General features: G+C 36.7%; 2 protein-coding genes and 1 long non-coding RNA gene across 3 annotated transcripts in view; 2 read left to right on the forward strand and 1 right to left on the reverse strand.

Moving 5' to 3' along the window:
- LOC123659803 (protein cueball) overlaps positions 1–6,625 on the forward strand; it is a 32,253-nt gene extending 25,628 nt beyond the window's left edge. The window contains exon 7 of the mRNA XM_045594974.1: positions 5,831–6,625. Coding sequence (XP_045450930.1) covers positions 5,831–5,941 — 111 coding nt within the window. The 3' untranslated portion in view covers positions 5,942–6,625. The remainder of the gene's footprint in view (positions 1–5,830) is intronic.
- Positions 6,626–7,982: 1,357 nt separating this feature from the next.
- On the reverse strand, positions 7,983–23,208 carry LOC123659804 (85/88 kDa calcium-independent phospholipase A2). The gene is made up of 15 exons (XM_045594975.1): positions 23,040–23,208; positions 22,736–22,946; positions 22,569–22,659; positions 21,794–21,961; positions 21,586–21,717; positions 21,152–21,335; positions 19,847–20,288; positions 18,534–18,707; positions 17,272–17,540; positions 16,704–16,847; positions 12,684–12,816; positions 11,906–12,051; positions 11,610–11,725; positions 9,561–9,781; positions 7,983–8,524 (listed from the first exon to the last, which is right to left on the reverse strand). Exons 1-15 carry the CDS (start codon positions 23,050–23,052, stop codon positions 8,521–8,523), a joined length of 2,448 nt encoding a protein of 815 aa, XP_045450931.1. The 5' UTR covers positions 23,053–23,208; the 3' UTR covers positions 7,983–8,520.
- Positions 23,209–23,442: 234 nt separating this feature from the next.
- On the forward strand, positions 23,443–24,863 carry LOC123659805. The gene is made up of 2 exons (XR_006744091.1): positions 23,443–23,786; positions 24,709–24,863. It is a non-coding gene; the product is annotated as an uncharacterized LOC123659805 (long non-coding RNA).
- Positions 24,864–24,921: the final 58 nt, after the last annotated feature.

Genomic DNA, 24,921 nt, shown 5'->3' on the forward strand with positions numbered 1-24,921 from the left:
TAGTACTTGAATAGGAAGGGTCGATTATTTTGTTAAATACAATTAATTGCTAATAAAGAATTGATATCTGAAATTTTAATTATAATGAGCGCCTGATAAATAAGCATAAAAATACAAAAAATACAATTTTACGTTATTACAACTGTAATTTTCTTTTTATAAAATTAACAAAATGGAACATTTCAACGAATATAAAAAAAAACATCGTAGTTATCACTTAGTGTTATTATTACATAAAAACGATCCCATTATTATACAATGAATTGTAGAAAGTCACGTAAACGAGACTAACGGGTCAAGATCAAACTTTACTTGTAAGTCATTGATTGACGATTCGTTATGCAGATATTATTGTTTTTAATTGATGACATTTTATTAAAAATTCAACAAGTTTGGTTGAATGATTAAATAATTTTAAAATTTTTGGCATCGTTTTCACTTACACTGTTTATGCATGTGTGTATTTATCTATCATTATTATATTGTTCAATACATTTATAATTTTTGTTACACTACCTAACTCTTGTTCCTATATCCCGTTTTATTGCCGAAGGTTTTGGAAGAAACTGATCTTTTAGTGATGAGATCACCTTTTAAAACTTTTTCTTTGTCTTTACTCTCTCTGTGGTTTTTGGTTTACAATAAAGTGTAAGTATGGCATTATAATTATTCTTTATTGCACAATGGAAATAAAATTTACTAACTTTTTTATCAATTCAAAAACTAAAAACCGTTTCAGTAATAATTTTATCATAAATATTTACACGAACGATTTTAGATATAAAAATCACAGTGGCTGAAATAGGAACTTCACTAACGCTTCATCCTGTAATATCCCACAGCTGGGCATAGGCCTCTTTCCCCGTGTAGGAGAAGGATGAGAACTTAATCGACCACGCTGCTCCAATACGGTTCGGCGGATATATTCGTTACTATGAGTAACGATCGCTATCAGGTGTAAATGATAACAACCGGGATCGACAGCTTAACGTACTCTCCGAGGCACGTCGGGGAGACCCACAAGGACTGCATAAATTTACCCAGACCACGGCAAACATCCGCCAGCACAATAGCCACAAACCAGTGCTGTGCAAAACCTTTGCGACAACGCGGCGTCAAGGTCACAGCACTGGTTTCACTAATACTTTAGTCTAGTCACAATTCACACCTAAAACAATTTAATCACATGACGTAAATTTTATACAACGTTAAAAAATATACATTTTGTTGAATGTTAATTTTATAACACGTGATTTAGAAAGACTTGCTTTTGTCTGCGATTTGTTCTATCTGTAAAAACTTTATTTTTGTGATAATCAAACATAACTTTAATAGCACTCGTTTTAAATACTTAATATATTTTTATATTTTAAAAGATTTAGAAACAAAAATAAACTATAATTTATTTTTTTAATATACTTTTATTTAATCAAATATATTAAATTCTCATGTCACAATGTTTTACCTATAAACTCCTCCAAAACGGCTGCACCGATTTTTATGAAATTTTGCGTGTATACGCGGGTAGCTCTGAGAATCGGCCAACATCTATTTTACATAACCTTAAGTTATTAGGGGAAGGGGGATTAATAACATATATGGTATAACAACGTTAGCGGGGTCAGCTAGTATACAATAAAATATTAATCGACTAGCTGTTCCCGCGACTTCGTTCGCGTTGAATTTAACAAAAAAGTTAGTGTTCAGTTCGCAGAGTTATACAATAAATAAATTTCTTAGATAAAAGTAGCCTAAGGTACTCCTTACTACATCAGCTATCGGACAGTGAAGTCCCATCAAATTCGGTCCAGCCGTTTCAGAGATTAGCCAGAGCAAACAGACAGGCTGACAGACAAAAATTATAAAAAATGTTACTTTGGTATGTACATACGTGTACGTGTATATATCCATATGCATTTAGTAAAAAGTGTGACACTCCAATTTTATTTATTTGTATACATAACAGTTGTCAAGCGTAGTCATGTATATTTTTTGTGGTTCAGATAGCTAGTCAAAGGTGGATTTACCTAACGTTTAAAAAAAAATAATAAAAACACCGATAATGTAAATACATACAACAAACATTACCTCAAAATTTACGTAAGTAAAAAAAATTTAAAATCTGTAATATTAAGTTATACGTTACAACTTGCGAGGACCTTCATTTACTTGAAAATTTCCATGTTATGCTGTAAAAAAAGAATATTTACAACATTTTTCATTGATAATCATTATCATTTCAGCCTATCACAGTCCACTGCTGAACATAAGTTCGCGCAAAAAATGGCATGAACTCATGTGTTTTGCCCATAGTCACCACGCTGAGCAGGCGGGTTGGTGTTTCATTGATGCTCCGCTCTTATTAATCGTTACATGGTCTTTTATAGCCTATATATTCAGATTCGCGCGTATAATCAAACAAACTCATCATTTTTAAATATTATTAGTACAAATTTCTATTCAGTATAAATAAATGCGAACGTAATAGGAGTTCCCCGATATAAAACTTACGTTAAACTTTTATTTTATACGTCTTTTTATACATAATAATAAAAGTTACGAGGTCGTGAAAATAATTTTACAAAACCACGTTTTTCTGTGATGTGTGAAAACACCGGATTGTTCTTTTCGTTTCGTTTCTACGTCTTGCATATTTATTGCGCGTATTTACAAGAAAAACAATTATCAAATCTTCAATTATGTTTATAAATTGTTAATATTCTTGTATTTTCATCATAATTAAGTACCTACCTATTTGAGATGCGAATGCGAATCAATTAATCAATGAAAGTTCATTTTACAGTATTGCAGAAGTTCCTTGCAAGTTGTAACGTATAACTTAATATTATCAGATTTTAAATTTATTTTATCCCTCACTAACGTAAGTTTTGAGGTACCGTTTGTTCTATTTACGTTTTTATTGTTTTATTTTTAAACGTTAGGTAAAACCACCTTTAACTAGCTATCTGAACAACAAAAAATATGTGACTACGCTTGACAACTGTTATCCATTTATATTGTATATACTAGCTGACCCCGCAAACGTTGTTATACCATATATGTTATTCACCCCCTTTAACCCCCCAACCTCCTTATAACTTAAGGGTATGAAAAAATAGACGTTGGCCGATTTTCAGACCTAGTAGATACGCATACAAAATTTCATAAAAATCGGTCCAGCCATTTCAGAGGGGTATTGTAACTAACATTGTGACACGAGAATTTTATATCTACAAATAAATAAAATTGGAGTGTCTGTTTGTAATATTAAAAGAACCGCTTTTTGCTAAATAAATTTGGATATGTACACGGTCCATATAACATTTTTTACAATTTTTGTCTGTCTGTCTGTCTGTCTGCTCCGGCTAATCTCTGAAACGGCTGTACTAATTTTGACGGGGCTTTCACTGGCAGATAGCTGAAGTAATAAGGAGTAACTTAGGCTACTTTAATTTTAGATTTTATTTTTATTTAATAACTCTGCGAACTGAACAATAACTATTTTGTTAAATTCCACGCGAACGAAGTCGCGGGCAGTATAAGATATATTTGATGTTAAAAAATATTTAATATAAAATATTCTACACATACATAATATATATTTTGAGAATATTAAATTAAACAATACTAACTCACACTAAACACATATGCTTCATAAATGACCTTTTAGATAATATCTAGCAATCAATAATGGTAGTATAATTACTACTATCTATGCAGAGGTACTCTTCTTCCATGCTTTATCTCAAAGGAAAGTAGATCAGCAAACTCCACATTTAAGTACAATCTAGAAATTTCCTTACGTGTGAAATCCGTGATTAAAATAACAAAGGTCACACTTTATCTAACCTTTATGTACCTTATATCTTACATGTATATAGTAATTATTATTGTATACGTGGATTTTACTTTTGATAATGTACATAAAAATTATCTTTCATAAATATAAATATTTTACTTTATGCTATTCACGTATAAAATTAAGTACATAAATAGTTAAGACTTATAATTATCATATCGTAAATTTGAGTTATGTAATATGTAATTTATTTTGGTATCTTAATTAAATATTTAGTTTGTAATGTCATTTAAAGCATCAAATCTTCAGCGTATCGCGCTCTATTACGGGATGCCTGCCCAAGTTAGCGCCAAACATCACGGTTTTCCGCAATCATCATCCAGCCTCCACTGGCGAACTTACGTAGATCAGTAGCATAATTGGAAAAATTTTAATTGTCATCATAAGAAAATAACAGTGTATTTAAAACAATAACATACATTACATCATTATTTTCTACAACGTAATTTGATAAATACTTGAGTTAATATACTGTTGTGAATTTATATTAAAAAATTATATATTTTTATGAGGTGTACTTGTAATATTCTTAACCGACTACAAAAAAGAGAAGGTTCTTTCAGTCGACCTAACTTTTTTTTGTGTAATATCAACATTCGTTTAAGGGTTAATTCAAAAGTTGTGACATCCTATTACAAAATTAACATTATATAAAAAATATTTGTTACCTAAACAAAACTAACTAGGAAGTTTCGCATTGCTAACTACGTATACCGGTATAGAAATAAAGAAGTTTTTGCACTAGCGCGGTTAACGAAGGACTACCGGGCTAATTTGAAAATTTATATATTCATAGCTATATAATCAAAACATGCTACAACTCAGAAGGAGGTAGTGCAACAGTTACCGAAAATGTTAAACAAGCATACAAATATAATGTATTAAACTAATATTATTATTAGATGTTTTCCACATAATTATATATACCTAATTATTTATTTACTAATGCTTGTGCTAAGTTGCTAAAATTTAATTATTACATGTAGTGTAAAATAGTGTTAAAAATTTATAATTGTTTCCTTGTAATCATTTGTGAAAAACAAAATAAGTTATTATTAAACTTAAAACTGCGGTCACTAACCCGCCTGCCCAGCCAGCCAGCCAGTGGTAACTATGGGCAACACACATGAGTTCACACAATTTTTGGCGCGAACATGTGGAGGCCTACGTCCAGCAATGGACTGTGTGTGTGGACTGTGTGTATGGCTGATTATTAAACTTAAAATTTTCAGTTAATGTCTAATCTGTCTAATCTGGTCATTTTTACGTGTTTATGGATGAATAAAACTCTTTAAATTTGAGTCGGTTTTTACTCAAATGATTGTAGATATTGTTGCGATTTATTTAAATACACTTGTTATTATTGTAAGTTTAACTAGTTCATTTTATGTGGCTCAGTTGTAATAGAAGAACTAATTCAGGTTAAAGTACATTAATTATTATTAACGTTACTGTCCGCTATTTAATGCTCATTACTAATGTCAAAGAATTTCATTATTGCATTGTTTTATTTGGAAATAGTGCAAAGAGACCGAATTGCAACTAAACTTTCTAATTTAAAACATCATAACTCTCAATTACTGTGGGTCATATGTAGACTATTTGTCTGCGACTTTTTCTGTTTAGAAGTAAAAATAAAGTAAAATAAATAATTATGATAAATAATCGATCATCTTATAGAAATGAAAACATACAAAACACACTCCTTACGTCAAGATATATTTATTTATAAGTACAATTACTTTAATTTTATATATTATATCATTAAAAATAATCAAGTTAAAGCGCTACGAATACCTACGTAAAAACTTAATCGATGCAACAAATTTTTGTTTGATGAGAAACCCCATAAACAAGTTGTAGCCGTTTGACAGTCGCTAATTGTCAAAACTTTAAAAACCCCTTAATTTATTATAATTTTTGTAAATTTTTTAATATGTAATTTTTAACGATTAATTTCTTTTGTTTCAGCCGTGCTTCGAACCAAGAAACGCGATACGACCAACACTGGTCGATTCAAAACCTGGCAAGGAGGACAGGCGAAATCTAATCGCGAACATGGAACAAGACGATATTTATTAAAAGATAAATCATATCTTCCGTACTTATGTACTTGGTTATGAGTCCAAAGGTTATTGTGATATTCGATGTAGGGCGCGACAACCATTCTCTGGTTAATTGGTTACGTTCGAGTTAGTTTTGGTTTCGTTGGTTCGTAGGTTATGAAATACGGGGCTGCCATACAATTTCTTAATTTTTTAATACTTAACACAGCAATACCATTAGACTGTAAAATTTTAGTGATTTTTCTAAATGTAATTTGTAACCTATGATCCACAGATACAATTTAAAGTCCAAGAGTTAGTTGTAAGGTAGCCTATTTTAAGGTTGTACAAAGGTTGAAATGGATATTGGATTTATTTCCTGTGATTTTTATCACAAGGTGCCTTTTCGCGTTATGTTCATGCATCGACTTAACTAGGCTTTTATAAGAAAATAAATTATTAATTTTATAAAAATGATTCATTAAGAATCGGTAATTTTTATTTGTGATAATTTTTTTCTTCTATTTTGTTAAAATTTAATCGTGAGTATCATTGTATCATAAAACGCATTTATATTTATTTAAAAATTATTTATAATTAATTGGAACTCTTGGCGATTCCGATACTGAAATATTTTAAAATTTATACTTAACTGTTGAAATCCTTTATTCGAAATGTTTTGACATTAATAAAAAAAAAATAATTTATTTTGACAAATCAATACAGATATTTTTTTTATAGATACCTATTTTGTAACAAAGAACTTTAAAGTCGTATTTGTTTGCTGTTAGAATACATACTACGTGTAATCTTGTATAAAAATATTTCCCAGAGAAAAAAAAAAACAAATCGAGAACAACCAGCGTAAACGATATCATTTAAAATGTATAGGTACATAAATTTTACAATTTAAAATTATAAAATTTTAATTATTAAATATAAATAACCCATGATTTAAGTTATTACGTTTACGTTGTACCGTGACTTAATTTTCCTCAACGCCAAACATAAAATAATTTTAAATTTTTGTTAAACCTTAAAATAATTATATTTATGTTAAAAACTTTACGAGTGAGCGGAAAGATTCCCATTGCTTTTAATTTAATACAGTATTTTCCGTAATCATTAATACTTGTGTAACTAATTATCATATAATATCAAAATGAATTTTCCTTTCAACCATAAAAAACTTGGAATTTGTTTAAAATATTCTCCTATTTGTGTTGAATCTACCAATCATTACTTAAATACTGTTGCTAAATTATTTAAAATTTCAAAGTCATATCTACCAGAATACGTTTTATAGTACAACATAAAGCATTAATTACATTTATAAACTGTCATAAATATTTTTTATGTACGTATTCCGAGCCTTACTTCAAAAAAACTGGATTCTTTGTTAGCACTAATAAATAAAGTATTAAAATAATTCCAAATATTTCTTGTTAATACTTAAACGAAATTGTCACTTGAAAGCATTAGATTGAAAGCAATGTGAATTTTTTTTATATGTGTAAATCCTACGAGTGAGTTCTTAATTTATACTTTTCTTTCCAAATAAAGAGTTTACGTTCCTATATTTGTATGTAATGTAAGTACCTTAGCATTCTCGCTTAGCTTGCTAAATATGATTTTCATTTAAGACTTACAAAAAAATGTTACTAAAAAATAACTTTTCAAATTTTGTAACAAACAAAATTGTCCATCAGTTTTGCCAGTATTGTTTTTAAATTATATAAGGTTATTTTACCTTTTGTTAATGTCAGTAACTTCATTCGTAGAATCTCACATCTGAACTTTTTAAAGAAACATCATTGAAAATGTAATTTTTCTTTCTTTATTTTTACCACTGTTGACCGTGAGGCACATTTTTTTTTCGCTTAAACACTTATTGTTGGTACTTAGTTATAGTTAGTGAATTTAGTATTGTATTTTAATAGAATTAACATAGTTCGTGGATTGATAATATCCACATGAGAAATGTGATATTATTGAGTCTTTGTATGAGCCTCTGTTAGTGAACTTTTGTAAATAAAACGCTTTGCAAATAAAGTTGTTTAATTTTTAATTAAAACCCATTTTACCTTCTCAACATTTATTTCATTTTACTGAGTTTTCAAATATCACAGGCAGAAAGTAATACGTGAAGACAAATTTGCGCCCATATATTTTGAGTTAACATTTAAGCAATGAGTATTACGTATTACAATGATAATAAATAATAACAATGAAAGCTTTCATTATAACAAAAGGTTTTTGCTAATAACGTTACATAAAATTAATATTCAGATAACATGTTTGTATAAAAAAAAAGATAGAATGCACATTACACATATACATTTAGAAATAAAACTATTTCATATAATTTTTCTAGTTCATCTTATTACAGTACTTAAAAAAATTAAATAAATTATGTTTTCTCACCACTTCATTCTCTACCACACATTTCTTACTAGTTCACTATTAGATAATATTTAACTAAATTATTATGTAAAATTTGAATAAAATAAATACCCTGAAGTTGTGGAAAATAAATAGAGCTCACAGCTCGCTATAAATACTAGCAAAGCATATAGCAAATAGATAATGTGCGTGTCATGTGTACTCTTTGGTAATTCATCTGAAACAAAAATAAAACAAATATTAATCAATCTATGCAAACAATAGATTTTTCTCTTATTTATTTCATTATTAGTTTAAAAATATAAAAAATAATTATTATGAATTATGAACCGGTAGTGAGAGAGAGAGAGTGGGAGAGACTACCTGTCGCGTGCGCGCAGCACGGCGGCGAGCTCGGCGAGGCGGTCGCGGTGCGCGCGCATGTAGGCCTGCGTCTCCCACAGCATGAGCACGAGGCGCTCGTCGCCGCGCTCGTTCATGGCCACGTCCTGCGACAGCTGCGGCGCGAACCGGTAGTGAGAGAGAGAGAGGGAGAGACTACCTGTCGCGTGCGCGCAGCACGGCGGCGAGCTCGGCGAGGCGGTCGCGGTGCGCGCGCATGTAGGCCTGCGTCTCCCACAGCATGAGCACGAGGCGCTCGTCGCCGCGCTCGTTCATGGCCACGTCCTGCGACAGCTGCGGCGCGAACCGGTAGTGAGAGAGAGAGAGGGAGAGACTACCTGTCGCGTGCGCGCAGCACGGCGGCGAGCTCGGCGAGGCGGTCGCGGTGCGCGCGCATGTAGGCCTGCGTCTCCCACAGCATGAGCACGAGGCGCTCGTCGCCGCGCTCGTTCATGGCCACGTCCTGCGACAGCTGCGGCGCGAACCGGTAGTGAGAGAGAGAGAGGGAGAGACTACCTGTCGCGTGCGCGCAGCACGGCGGCGAGCTCGGCGAGGCGGTCGCGGTGCGCGCGCATGTAGGCCTGCGTCTCCCACAGCATGAGCACGAGGCGCTCGTCGCCGCGCTCGTTCATGGCCACGTCCTGCGACAGCTGCGGCGCGAACCGGTAGTGAGAGAGAGAGAGGGAGAGACTACCTGTCGCGTGCGCGCAGCACGGCGGCGAGCTCGGCGAGGCGGTCGCGGTGCGCGCGCATGTAGGCCTGCGTCTCCCACAGCATGAGCACGAGGCGCTCGTCGCCGCGCTCGTTCATGGCCACGTCCTGCGACAGCTGCGGCGCGAACCGGTAGTGAGAGAGAGAGAGGGAGAGACTACCTGTCGCGTGCGCGCAGCACGGCGGCGAGCTCGGCGAGGCGGTCGCGGTGCGCGCGCATGTAGGCCTGCGTCTCCCACAGCATGAGCACGAGGCGCTCGTCGCCGCGCTCGTTCATGGCCACGTCCTGCGACAGCTGCGGCGCGAACCGGTAGTAGGGCGCGCCCAGCGCCGCGCACCACGCGCGCGCGCGCTCCACCACGCGCCCGTCCGACTGCGTCGCCTGACACACGCACTCGTCTCGTTATGTCTCTATTATACGTCCATGTAATGTGTACAGCTAATAGATGAGCGAGAAACGACATGACACCACATTAATTAGGTACACCAATGAAAGTCGATTTACCACAAAATTTATTGATATAAAAATTGCCTTCTTTCATATGGAGGGCTTAGTAAGTGTAATAGATCACGTTTATTATTATTATTATTATTTGTATCGCAGGGGAACCCATTTACGGGTGATATCCACGACGCACGACGGACGCCCGGGTAGGCAGTCCTAGACCGTATGTCGGCCTCAGCACTTGGGGGTGCAATACCGACCAAAACCTTAGCCTACAGCCGCTTGAATTGGAGGGTCCCGGATCTGCAGGCAACAGGATCCCTCCAGCGACAGGCTGGCCTCGACGAAAAGGCCAGACTTCTCCTCCATGTGGACTGGCCGGCTCACCTCTAAACAATCCCGACGACGCCGTGTCTAGCAGGACCAGGTTCCCATCCCGGTCCGACACGGGCAAAGGGGCATTATTGGAGGCGCATTAAGTAACGCCTCCTACGCACCCCCGCTCGTCGCCTGCGGAGGGAGTCCTCGTCAGCGACCTCCTCTCTCACCCGCTCGTCATTCTCCTTTTCTACTGTCTCGCAGAAGGAGACCATGGCCTTCCAGGACTCGTCGTTGCCGAGCATAGCGGTGATGACGCTCGGCAGTGACCAGTCCCCTCCGAGGAATGTCGTCAAATCGCGACGCAGCGCCGCCCATCTCGGGCACACCTCGAGGGTGTGCTGGGCCGAGTCCACCGCCGCGCCAAAATCGTGACATCCAGTCATCGGCACTGTGGCCCGTCCGACACAAGTAGTCACTAAAGCAGCCGTGCTCGGTGGGAACCTGCGTCAGACGGAAGATGAGGGGCTTGCGCTTGCGGCGCATCCACCGCTCAAGGACCGGGCGCAAGGCAGCCGTTACGCGTGTGCCCTACAGCTGCTCTGCCAGGTCCTCCCTCCACCTCGGCATAATGCTTTTTGCCCCATCCGGAGCACCCATAGGATCCCGTCCAACGTGGTGTTCTCACCGAGAGCCCTCCTACCTGAGACGTATGAGTAGGTCTCGGCAAGGACCTCCACAACAATAGATCACGTCAATCTCAGCCAACCCAATTTCAGCTAAGAAAAATAGCATTGGAAGGTTTTACAGAAGTACGTTGCCAGAGTAGCTCGTATATGGAGTTTAGGAAAAATAAAAATTTTAAAAATGTCATGGACTTTTTGTCACGTGGAACGTAAACTATAACACCTACTGAACCTCCCTATCAAGAAACGTAGTTAAGAGTCGAACATCCTATATAGGCAGAATTATTTTATTACAATTATGTAAGTGTTGAACACATGAGTTCACGTTATTTTAAAGTAAACTTGTGGAGGCCTATGTCCAGCAGTGGACTGTATAGGCTGTAATGACGATGTAAGTGTTAAATAGTGTTTCTTTAAACATTCAACATGTTGACAATGGACACTATAATCTGTTCACGTTAAGAAATAAGTGATTCATCGCTATCACTTATCTAAGCCACGCCACTTAACCAATCAAAAGATTGGTTAAGATCCGAGGGTTAGATGATTAGGTTGAGATTAGACTTAGTAAATTATTACATTGTCAATAGCAATGTCATTTAAAGAAGTATGTGAAACAAAGTGTATTTTGATTTTTTTTTTTTTTTTAATTATATGTATTACGATTTGTTTAGAAAAATAGAAATAAGTAGCACAATACTGTAAACCGACGCATTTAGTCTAAATTTTTAACTAAGCTAAATCTCTAATATAAAACTAACCTGATCGACTAACAAGCCGCCCATTTCTGATAATTTATAAGCTAACCATGCCGTATCCAATAATCCTCCTGGCTTATAAATATCGATATCTTTTAACTTGGTGACGGGAATCAAACCTGAAATTTATAAGACATTATCAACATAAAAAAAAATAAACGTATGTTTCAACTATTAAAATTAAGAATTATTTAAATTGAGATTATTAATAGTTTACTTTGAATGACACCATCCATTTCTTTCGATATTTATTTTCTATTTGCAAAAGAGATTTGAGAAAACAATTAACAAAAACATACCCGTTCCACAAGAAACAACAAGTTTTAAACGTGCTATCTTAGCTTTTTCGTGTTGACCCGTTGCTTCGAAAGCGCTGCCCAGTTCAGTTAGTTCAGTCAAAGCATCAAGTGTCGGATTGTTGCCGATAAGACCCCCATCTAGAAATCTGTGATAAAAAAAAAATATGGACTTGCAATCTAAACTTTCACAAAGAAACAATTGTGAAAATAATTTATATTTTAAAGGCTACTTAAAAATCTGTATGAAATTTATATTTTAGACTAGTTGTGCCCACGACTTTGTCAGTGTGGAATTCAACAAAAAGTTATTGTTCAGTTTGTAGAGTTATAAAATAAATAAATTTCTAAAATAAAAGTAGCCCAAGTTACTCCTACTCCTTATTATATCATCTATCTGCCAGTGAAAGTCCCATCAAAATCGGTCTAGCCGTTTCAGAGATTAGCCTGAACAAACAGTCAGACAGATAAAAATTGTAAAAAATGCTATTTGGTATATAAACCGTGTATACATCCATAATTATGCATTTAGAAAAAAGCGGTAATTTTAATATTACAAACAGACACTCCAATTTTATTTTATCATAGAGATGTATTTTATCATATGATCGTGTGGCCTGTATGTTATAGCTTATTATCTGTTTATATGCGAGAGTATCTAAACGGTGATTCGGTATATTAATTGTTATTTATACGTCTCTTTGCTCTCCGAGTAGAATGAAATAAAATATAATAATGTTTGCTCGCAAACGAAAACAATACAAGTGCGAGTAGAGCAGACCTGCCCGAGGCGCGGAAGTAGGAGGGCGCGGCGCCGGTGGCGCGCGCGGCCTGCCACACGAGCTGCTGCGCGGGCGGCGGCGGCGGCGACAGCGGCAGCACCGCGGCGCCGTCGCCGGACGCCGCCTGCGGGCCTGCCGCGACCACTCCATTACTCTTACACTAATAACTACATGAGGTAGGGCACAGCAGGAATCCCCTGCTCAAAATATGGAGCAGCCCGACTGGGGAAGTACCTCGACCTTACAGAAGATCATAGCTAAATAATACTGTTTTCAAGCAGTATTGTGTTCCTGTTGGTGAGTAAGGTGACCAGACCTCCTGGGGGGGGGGGATTGGGTCAGTACTCAAGTAAATGCGCGATACTAGATATAGCTCGAAAAGTACATGTCAGATGTCGATTAAATTTAAATTGGACCACATGACACGCATCACCTTTCGATTAAAAAAAGTCATCGAAATGGGTCTACCCAGTGAAAATCAAAATCCGATGCTCTATGGATTCAGCGGCTTGAGCTCTAGGTTTCCATATTAAAAATGTCGTTCAAAACTCGCTACATCTATAGTAATTTCCGTTCCTTTTTCGCGTTTCATTTCAAAACCCGCCAGATATTTGACAAGCGAAAATCAAATGCCACTATATCCAGTTCCACCAATCACAGTACTGCATTTTGATAAGTAAGTGTCATAGCGTCACTAATTGCAGTAATGGCAGCTTGTAAGGGATTCTAAGTTGTGTTTTATTGCAAATATTATCAAAAATAATGTCCGATTAAACAAACAAAAAAAAATAGTTCCTCTGGAACATGCAAAGAAGCGAGGTGTCAATAAAAATAACTGGAAAAGTGAGAGAAGTCTCTGATTTATTATAGGGACATTGAGGTTAATAATAAAGATTATTATTATTATTATTTCACTGAATGTCACTCCGCCCGCCCAATACATAATAGATACATATATTATAATAACTACTTATATAAATAATGTAGTAAATTTACTTATACTTACATATATAAATATAAGCGGGTGGAGGAATACGCCCCGGCAGGGAGATCAAACGGCCGGGGGTTAGGGCTGTAGGCTGAGAAACCGGCGGACAATCCTAGCCGAGTCAAGTAACACCGCCTTCTGCATCCTGGCTGCGAGCGAACCGTCCCGGATCCCCAGTTGCCTCAGATGGTGAGCGAGGCTAACCGGGATCAAACCGTTGGCAGATATTACGATAGGGATTATTTCAGCAGACCCCACACCCCACATGTCGACAATCTCGTGCGCCAGATCCAGATATTTACGTTTTTTCTCAGTCTCGGCTTTCACGAGGTTCTCGTCATGCGGGACGGTGATGTCCACTAAAAATACCCTCGACCGTGCCCTGTCCATCACCACGATATCAGGCTTGTTCGCCAGTATCGTCCTGTCTGTGGCGATAGGCAGGTCCCAGTAGAGCCGGACTCCGTCGCGTTCGAGTACTGGCACCGGTGAGTATTGGTAATACGGCATCCTCTGTTCCAGGAGACCGTACATAAGAGCAAGCTCTTGGTGGAGAATCTTGGCCACTTGGTTGTGTCTGTGCAAGTACTCAGTATTAGCAAGCGCGGAAAAACCCGAAAGCACATGCCTGAGTGACTCACCGGGATGACGACAGGCTCGACAGAAGTCGGGAGTGCCATCCTTCAGGACGTGCTTTCGGTAGTTGTTCGTCTTGACCACCTGATCTTGTATTGCACAGACAAAACCTTCGGTTTCCCCAAAGAGGTCGCCGAATCGCAGCCACTGCACGGAGGCCTTACTGTCCACGTGTGGTGCGTGAAGCGCCTTGTAGAACCGTCCATGCAGTTCCTTCTCCATCCATACGGTCTCCCGGTCAGAGGTGCTCAGTACGACCGGTTTCTGCCAGTTCTCTTTGGCCAAGGCTAGGGGGGTTAGTCCTTTGTCACACATTGAAACGTCACCATGCAAAGCGCTGTCCCGTCTCGTTTCAAAGTAGGCCCTGAGGCTGCACACCTCGCGGTTATGCATAATCTTAGCGCTTAACATGCCTCGACCACCACACTTCCGCGGGATGTACAGTCTCATGACCGACGACTTAGGGTGGTGCATGCGATGGTGCGTCATAGTTGTGCGGACTCTTCTGTCCAGGGCGTCAAGTTCGGTCTAAGTCCATCTGAGTATCCCAAAGGTGTACAAGAGAGTGGGCATGACCCAAGCGTTATAGGCTCGGACCTTGTTGGCTCCAGACAAGTAGCTCCGAAGAACTTTTGTCAGCCGTCCAAAAAAGATTTCACAAACTGCCTGTTTCATGTCCACTTCCTTCACCCCTATGCATTGTGACATGCCCAGATACCGGTAAGATTCAGCTTCGGAAAGGGTCTCGAATGATGTTAATTCGAGACTAAGCTGCGACGATTGAGTCACCTGACCCCTGTCCACATGCACGACCGCACACTTATCCACTCCAAGCTGCATCCTGATGGAACTGCTGAACTCCGTAGTGATTTTCAGCAGTTCCTGCAGGCGTGCAGCGTTAGGTGCCAGCAATTTGAGGTCGTCCATGTAGAGAAGGTGGGAGACTTTAGTACCTCCTCTCCGAAACTGAAAGCCTGTCCCCGAACGCTCCAGCAGGATGCTTAGAGGGTTCAAGGACAAGCAGAACCATAGTGGACTCAGGCAATCACCCTGGAAAATACCCCTCCGTATCCTGATTGGGTCATCCGCACCCGTCAGTCGCTCGCCCTGGAGACATAGGATCGTGCTCCATTGCCCCATACATACTCCGAGGAAGTCTCGAACTGCCTGGTCAACCTTGTACAGCTCGAGGACCCTCAGGAGCTATGAATGAGGTACCGAGTCGAAAGCCTTTTTGTAGTCGATCCAGGCGGCCGAAAAGTTCCGACGGTTGCGTCTGACAAGCTGGCCCGCCACAGAGTCGATGAGAAGGAGCTCCTTTGTACCACGACCGCCTCCACGACATCCGTTCTGAGCTGCAGACAAGATATTAAACTCACCAATATGTCGTGAGATCTTACAGCTCAGAACGGACGTCAGTGTCTTGTAGATGGAGGTCAGACACGTTATGGGGCGGTAGTTGGTGGGATCTGCGGTGTTGGTGGACTTAGGAGCTAAGTGAGTGATCCCGGTAGTGAAAAGGTTCGGGAGTGTCTTCCGATCTATTGCCTCTTGGTATTGTCGAGCCAAGGTCGCATGGCAGACCGAGAGCCCTTTCAGCCAGTAGTGATGCAGACCGTCGGCCCCCGGACTTTTCCAGTTCGGAGCCCGCCGGACCGCACCACTGACGTCCTCCGTAGAGATAGCGATTGGGTTCATCGGTTCGATTTTAGCACATGCGTCCTGAACCGCCGCAATCCAAGGGCCCTCCTCGTGCTCCACCTCCCCTGACCATATGTTGCGCCAGAAGGCGACGAGGTCAACCGTACTCGGTTTTAGGGAAGCAGAGCTCGATATCGGGTTCTCCAGCTTTCTTATTATTATTATTATTATTATTATTATTATAACTTCGAAGAAAGGGAAAATCTACTATGCGTACCGCTTGGGGAAAATGAAAATTTCTTTAATTAAAGTCAGTTTTTAATATTTTTGGTGGTTTTAATTTTCTCTGAATTTTTAGAAAAGGATATGACAGTGATTGATACCGAGTTGGTATCAATCACCTAGTGCTTTAAAGAATGAAAAGTTTTTGTTTTTAATCAATATTACTGTACTAAAACATATATCAGAATTGCAATTAAAATTAGAAATACTACCTGATTTGATGCTACTTCTCCACGCATGATTTACAACATAACTTGACTTGGAGAGTAAGCTTATGAATGGTGTGTCGAGAACGTTACGAAAAGTGTGATAGAGCGAGGCGAACGGAAGTTGAGAGGGAGATATAAGTTAGTGAAGATAGAAAGAAAGAGTGTTATGTTTCGCAAGTTTTACTTCAATCGTGGGGTCTAAAGTACACTCGTTTTCCCTGTAAATAATTATTTTAATGTTTGGGTAATAAAACAATACTCACTAAATGTTCCGTTGTATTCGCTAAGAATCTCTTGAGGGGATTGGTAATTTCTAAACATATGTAAATCTAGAGGTTTCCTATCGGCTAACACAGCCAGTATCATCAGTTTCGGATGTTCGATATCAGCCATTACTGTTTCGGTACCTGCAATGTAAAGGCAAAATAAAATCTCATTAGTCTCTAAACTTCTTGAAAAATATCCAAACATTTTTTTTTTTAATATGCTAATAAAGAAAATCGTCAAGAAAACATTAAAAGATCACTCAATGTCATTTAAGACATTGAAACTTAGTGTTAAAAAATACTTACCTTTTATCAATATTATAAATAAGAGCTTAATAAAAATATTGTTAAAATTTGACCTAAATTTAACAATGACTTATTGTTAAAATTTGAAAGAAATATTTGGGAGAAATAATATTTGAGCTTGATTGATATATCCTCAAATTATTTCAGGATACCGGATGAAAAAACATTAAGAATCTTGACATTAATACGTACAATATTTTATATAAATTAATTGAATTGAATAGTAAATATAAGAAGGGTATTTTCACTGTCAACATACCTAAGCATTCCTTAAGGATGTTCTCCAACGGTTCAGACGGATACGGCCGAATACCCACAAAGGCCTGTTCTTTCATCCTAAAGTACAGCCTTTGACACTCTCTGAGACTTTTGCCAGATGCCAAGGCCAATGCCAGTATCCCCCCTGTACTGGTGCCAGCTACCCAATCAAAGCAATGTATGATCGGTTTACCGACAATAGCTTCAAGATTTAGCAAAATTTGCACCAACACTAGACCTCTTATACCTCCGCCGTCTAGGCAAAGTAATCTGAAAAAATATTAAAATTACAACATTAATGTTGCCGGCCTTTTAAACAGGAGTATGCTCTTTTTTTGAAGGTCCCTAAGTCGTATCGGGTCGGAAATACCGTAGGTAGCAGCTGGTTGGAAATGGCGTAAGAATCAAGTTGTCGTAAATTTCCGGACGTCGAAGTGATGGGAGTGAAATTTGGAATTTTTACGCGATGTCCAGTGGTGAAATTCTGATGCAGGTATTAGTCCAAACAATTCCCCAGAACACTCCCCTTGGTGGATGCGGTAGAAGATACAGAGTAACCCCACACCTTTACGCAGCGCAAAAGAATCAAGCCGATCGGAGAGAACCTTGTCGCCGACGATTTGAGCCGCCCAGCGTTGAACGCGGTCAAATGCTGAATAAGCTGATATTGGGGCGCCCCAACCACAGGTGAGAGCAGTATTCCATGTGGGGCCGGATCTGCGCCTTATATAATTGTAGGCGGTGGGAAGGCATGAAATACTGCTTCGCCATATTGAGCACACCAAGTTTTTTAGAGGTTAGTGTAGACTTTCCTTACAGATGACCACAAAATTGCACATTGCCCGATATGTCGACGCCAAGTATTGAGAGGAACGACGAAGGGTGATTTTTGTAGCGGTAGAGAGAGAGAACGGCTAAGCTTTAGACTAGGTAAAACCGAATTATGGGGTTTTTGGAGGTGGAGGGCGGAGGGTGTAGGGGAAGCTATACAAGGTAACACTGCCACACTTCGAAACCCCATGGTTATGGAGATATCCATGATCACAGCTAAATGATGCTGCTTTCAAGTAGTGTTGTGTTCCTGTTGACCATAGCTACTACTGATAAGGTCGGCATCGCGCTTGCGATGCTTCTGGTGTCGCATGCGTCTATAAGCTACGGTAATCGCTCACCACCAGGTGAGCTGTACGCTTGTTTGCTGACCTAGTTGTATAAACAAAATAAAAAAGAAAAACAAAACGGTAGTAGCGGCGCGCCACTGACCGGCCCTGGTGCTCGCGCGGCCCGTGGCTGGCGGCGCGGTCCATGGCGGCGGCGGCCAGCATGTCGGCCACGTGCGCGCGCGCGGCGGCCGCGGCCACGGCGGGCGGCGGCACGCCGTTGTACTCGCCGCGCGCCGCGCAGCCCGCGCCGCAGCCGGCCGTGCCCTCCGAGCACCTGCCGCGGGTGAGGTCTTCATGTGTTCAGGTTTCATCACCGTTTATGTATTGTTCAGTAAACAAAATAAGATACAAAAGATCACAGCTTAATAAAACTGCTTTCGAGCAGTGCTGTGCTCCTGTGGCGAGTGAGGTGACCGGAGCTCCTGGGGAACATCGGGGGTAGGGTACGGTAATCGCTTAGCATCAGGTGAGCCGTACGCTTCTTTGCCGACCAATTTGTAAGAAAATAAGAATAAAAATAGTATCATCCTACAAAGTTAAATACAAAACAACTTAAATAGTAACAAATAGTAATTATCAAAAATTAACAAACAACATGGTAGCATAGTCACAAAAAAATCAACTCTTAAAAAAAAAAAGTTACCAACATAAATACAAAACAGGATTTTTTTTAGTAACTCCGAATTCGGTCTCGAAATTTTTTTTTTTTGTTAAATTAATTAATCATATTACAGGCTGAAGCAAAAATCAATATATTAAAAAAAATTATCAACCATTACTAATTAAAAAAAAAAACTTTCTTTTCATACCGCGCGTACGTTTCCCAAATCTCAAGTAAACTCTAAAATAACCAAAATATACAAACAAAAAGATAAACGAAGACTCTGCTCAGTAGTTTCCTTCGTTTTCGTGATATAACCCCGCAAAACTTAGCATTAGCAAGCCGCTTACGCCAAGCTTATGTACACATAATTAGATTTTTTGCATTGTTATATGCGCTCATTGGACGGTTATGCACAACTATCTTGTCAGAGTAATTCATATATTAAAACAATGTAAAATTTAAAAAAGGGCTAGATTTTTTTTTTTTTTTTCTAGGAATATGACCTGTAATATTTAATTAAATTAAAAAATTATAAATTTATTTTGAAAAATTGTGAATTACTTACACTTAGTAAAATAAATATAAGAAAAATCTGTAATGTCTTAATTGTACAGTCAAAAATAATACAACGATCAGTAAAATAAAAAAGACACCTTTAAAACAAAAAGATTACAAAAAATAATGTAAATAATCTAATAATGTAATCTTCACATCTATAAACAATGCAATCAAGGTTAAGTAAATGCCATTTTTATTTTTTCTAAAAAATACTTTTTATGTAAATATTATAATTAACACAATTGCCTTACCTTTGCGCTCCGACAGCATGCAAAACATATAATATCTTGTCATAATCGCTATTCGTCATTTCGGTCGGCACGACATGCCTTGCAGTATATCCTGCTTTATTCTTTGCCTCTAAATCCGCTCCAAATACTATTAAAGCTTGAACTATTGTTATATTCTTTTGTTTCACTGCTAAATGTAAGGGAGTATTTCCGTCATTGTCTCCTGTGGAATGTTCTGCCCCCCTCGATAACAAAGCAATGGCGCATTCCAATCTGCCCCGTAACACCATCATATGTAAAGCAGTTTGTCCATCAAAGTTTTTAGCATGTATGTCACAGTTTTTATCAACTAGAGCCTCCAACACTTCCCTGGATATAGCCCAATGCAATGGAGTGCCGCCACGTTTCATATCTTGATGGAACAGTTTTGACTGATTTTCTTGCAGAACATCGCCAACTATACCTGTAAAAAGGCACATCAGATCTTCACCTTAACTGATATGACTAAAAATTAACTAATTTAACTACTAAAATTAAAAGATTTTTAATAAAATTGACAACTAATACTTGAAAAATCCGGTAGTAAGTCAGTAAGGAAACATTTAGACTCCATTTTGCCACAACAATATGCAACGACAAACCATTTAAGACTGAAACCATATAATGATACCATCTACTTATATACAAATACAATGTTATACATGTAATGTATTTTAGCGACTTAGCTGAACACTATCAAGAGTATAACTACAACATTATGCTTTATTTACTATTGTTCGACTTATTTGAAATTTTAGGAGTGATGCCAAATATTGACACAAACATATTTAGAAAGATGATGGGAGTCCCATTCTACACTGGGATAATCCAAGTACCTGATTAGAAACACGAAAGATGAATAAAGTTATAGTATAATTATAGAAAAGGAAAACATTATATATTCAATTTTTAAATTTAAGAGCTTAAACAAAATTTGCATAGGATATGTTTATGTGTTTAAGATTGGTTTAATTTTTTTCTTAATTTGTTTGTTCTAATGTATATCATTTGAATGTATATACCACCCTACCTTTTAAATCTACATCACATTAACTCTCAAATCCTTTCCACAATGTTCAAATACATGTCACCTACCTAATAAGAAAGTTATAAAACATCATAGTAGAAATCATAAAAATAATTAACCATATTATATTGAGAGCAGTGATATTTAGCTGTGATCTTCTGTAAGGTCGAAGTACTTCCCCGGTCGGGCTGCTCCAGATTTTGAACAGAGTATATCCTGCTATGCCCTACCTCAATAAATGTGTGTATGTTTGCACTTACCCGGTACAGTACTAGTACTAGCAGAACTGGTACTTCCTGGAGAAGCTGACAGGTTGACATCAGCTCCAGCGACTATTAAAGTTCGAACACAGTCCGGTGAGTTTGCAAGACATGCCATATGTATTGGAGTGTAGCCTTGTTTATTATACTTATTTAAAGATGTTGTGTTCTTGCCTAATAGGATCTGGAGATTCAATAGAACTTTTAAATCTTAATATTTCTAAGAAAACTTTTTATGGATTACAGCATTATTCATAATATGGCCTAATTGGTATATTATTCAATAAAAACTAGTTGAAAATTTTTAGTTTGTTTATTAGGTACTTCAAGCTTTGTTACATAATATAATATTTTATTCTTATGAGATCATATAATTGCAAATCAGAACACTTTCTCAATTTTTGCCATGTATAGTTTAAAACAAAAATACTTACATTGATGATTTCTTTGTTACTAGCAGCGGCATAATGGAATATAGTGTTCCCATCATTATCAACTACATCTAAGGAACAGTTTAATGAGACTAGACTTTGCACCATCCGCACATTGACATTTTTTATTGCTATCTGTACAGATTACAACTATTGTTATTTTGATGTTCAAATAAAAAATTCAATATTAAGTAAGTATTAGTAGCTATACCATTAGTGGAGTAATACCCGTAACAACGTCAGCTTCATTTATCTGTCTCTGAATTTCTGGTACGTTAAATAATTCGTACTGGCCAAAATGAGCTGCCAAATGAGCCAATGACCATGATTTGTTCTCGGTCAATGTGTCACAAATTCTCTGTAGACTCGCTACTGTACACTTTAAATAATATAATACATAAATTATTAAAAAGTTCTTCATTAACCAGCTAACTTCAGGGTGTCGCTTTTTTGTGATGGTGTGCGTATGCATCTTAAAAATTTACTCTCATCATTATTCTTTAATGCACCAAAAAAGTATAACTTCAAAAATACCCACCAAACCAAATGGTCAGAGATACCAAACCAAATTGTCATTAGTTATTTAGGCTATTTAGATCTATTTATATGATTAATAATGAAAATTAAGATTATAAACACAATGAAGTTACTTGCTTATTTCTTTGTTTTAAATTAAAAGCTTTAAATAAAAGATAGTCTCCATTTTTAACCGACTTCCAAAAAAGGAGGAGGTTCTCAATGCGACTGTATTTTTTTTTTTTTTTCAATTAGAAAATAATGCATTCTAAAATTAACAAATATATTACTGTACAGTTTTTGTAATATTCAATAATAAAACAAACTTATATACACCCATATGTTGTAATATTTTGACCTATACAAGTAAATAGATATAAATTATTAGGAATATATTATGTAAGAATGAATAGTCATTAAAACATAATTTAAGTTACACAGTTCAATTATCATAATTATGCTATACTTACATCTTTGGTTATTTTCACATAAAGAGGAACTCTCTCTTTGAAGACAATAAAACTTTCCTCACATTTCTCAAGACTCTCAGAACGTAATAAACTGATGACAAATTAAAAACTATTACTAGAACATAATCAATATTATTAGATACAATCGTGAAAAAAAATAGTTATACCTATACATATGATTTAAGCTCTCTGTAAACGGTTTGTGCAGAACTATTTCATAGTACTTGTCCTTTGCGTTTTTTTTATCACTGGATGATACTGGTCCATAAAGTAACATAGAATCATCTCTATAATGTATAGGTCGAGATAAATAATTATCTGAACGAACTTCTATTACTTTAGTTGGCGGATCTTCGATACTCAAAATACCACGAATAACTAGACAAAAAATGATAAAGAATTAGTTATGTTATTAATTTATTTATTTATAAAAAAAATACACAAATGCGTATTAATGATTAAAATACTTACATGAATTGAACATCTTGGACGTAGAAATCAAGGCTTATTCATATAAATTAAAAAAATCAACTATATCATAGCTGCACTTCTTATTCTGAAATAATAAATTCGAGTATGAAACAATTTTGACTAAACAAAACTACACCACGGGCACGTTATATGACTGACGTCTGACGGTGACAACCAGGGGTGTGAAACTCTCATACAATATCGTAATTCAAAAATATTCATACAAACTAACGCCATCTTTTAGAGGAGGAGGGTGAGTTCGGGGTGATAGATTAATGTGCCAAAAATAGATGGCAGTAGAGTCTAGAATTTTTGCAAATATAATTAATTTAAATAATCAATCAAACATGTTTTGTACGATTCATAGGTATAAAAAAAATATATTATAAAATATAAGTATATTTTAATTTATCTCCAATATTTTTTGCCGTGGCAATATTATTGAGGCCCATCGTGCATTAGTCGGCCATATTTGAATTTTGAATCACTCGTTTATTTGTGTTTGTTCAGTGTTCGTTGTGATTTTAATTTTATTGTGTTATTCCCTACGTTTTGGCTTGTTTACGGACTTTTTGATCTTCTACGTGTTACGACATCACCTGGATTGTTATTTGGACCCCGGACTGATTGCATGACTGTTAACTTGGCTCTTTATTACACGGATTACAATTTTTGCAATTTTGATTAAGTATTTTAAAATGCCGAAATCAGCTGAATTAAAATGTTATTTCAAATGTGATATTGATGGTGAGTATTCAAATTATTTAAAGAAACGTTTCAAAGCAGTATTTAGACATTAAGTATTATACCAAGATTACTCTTTTCTTCTCTATTCGACTTAGTAAAAAAAATTATAAAAGAAGTAATTAATTTGTATGCCATTTTAAAATTTGGTTAGCAAGAAAAACAGCCTATAAATCATTTGGCAAGCATACAAGGATTTTTTCAGTAATAATAAAAGGAGGCTGCAAAATTTTTTTCTTTATAATATCATAATAATAGTTAGTAATTCAAACATAAGCAAGCAGCTTGTCTTATTATGTATCTACAAAAAAAAAAACAGTCATACTGCAAAATAATTATTTGTCGGAGCAAGATTGATTGGCATTCATATTTAAATTTTGGTTAGCAATAAAAATAGATTACGTTTTTTTTTTCAAAATCAGCAGTGTTCGTTAAAAGTTGGTGGAAAATAAAGCTATATATATGACACTATCCCAATATTACTAAATAGGGATCCCTTTCTTTCGAATTTTTGTTTTTCTAATTTAATTTTGCAGTTAGGTATTTTTTGGCATACTATTTCAGTAGGCATAATTATCTTAAAGGCTTATATTACCAGCACATGGGTCACTCATTGCTGCTTTTACATATATTCAGCCACAAAAAAAAAATACTATAACTGTTCAGAGACCATACAAATTGCAGACGGATTTAGAAATATTTGCTGACTATATGTTGTTGCCCAATTGTACTAGCTAATCAGTAATATTTTTTTGCTAACAATGATACAAATACTTTGCAAACTGTTTAAATCACACCCTTAATAAAATAGAAGTAATAATTAACTCTTTTTATTCCTTTCATTGCATTTAGAATTCATTATTATGTCTCTTTAGTATCACTTTTATGTATAAAGCAATATTTTAAGAATATTAAAAATTTTCAGGACCCTTACATCGCTTTCCCAAATGGGAATATCCTCATACAGAGAAGTTAAACCAATGAAAATTTTGAAATTTTGATAGGAATGATCATGTTAAAAAACAAGCATCCGATTATTATAATAAAAGATGAAAATAAACAACAGTTTTATAAATTCTATATGGTACTGGTGTTTTATTTTTAAACCCTCGATTATCTGTTAATATTAGGTAAAATA

The sequence above is a fragment of the Melitaea cinxia genome, chromosome 14 (assembly GCF_905220565.1).
Source record: "Melitaea cinxia chromosome 14, ilMelCinx1.1, whole genome shotgun sequence".
Classification (NCBI taxonomy): Eukaryota; Metazoa; Arthropoda; class Insecta; order Lepidoptera; family Nymphalidae; genus Melitaea; species Melitaea cinxia.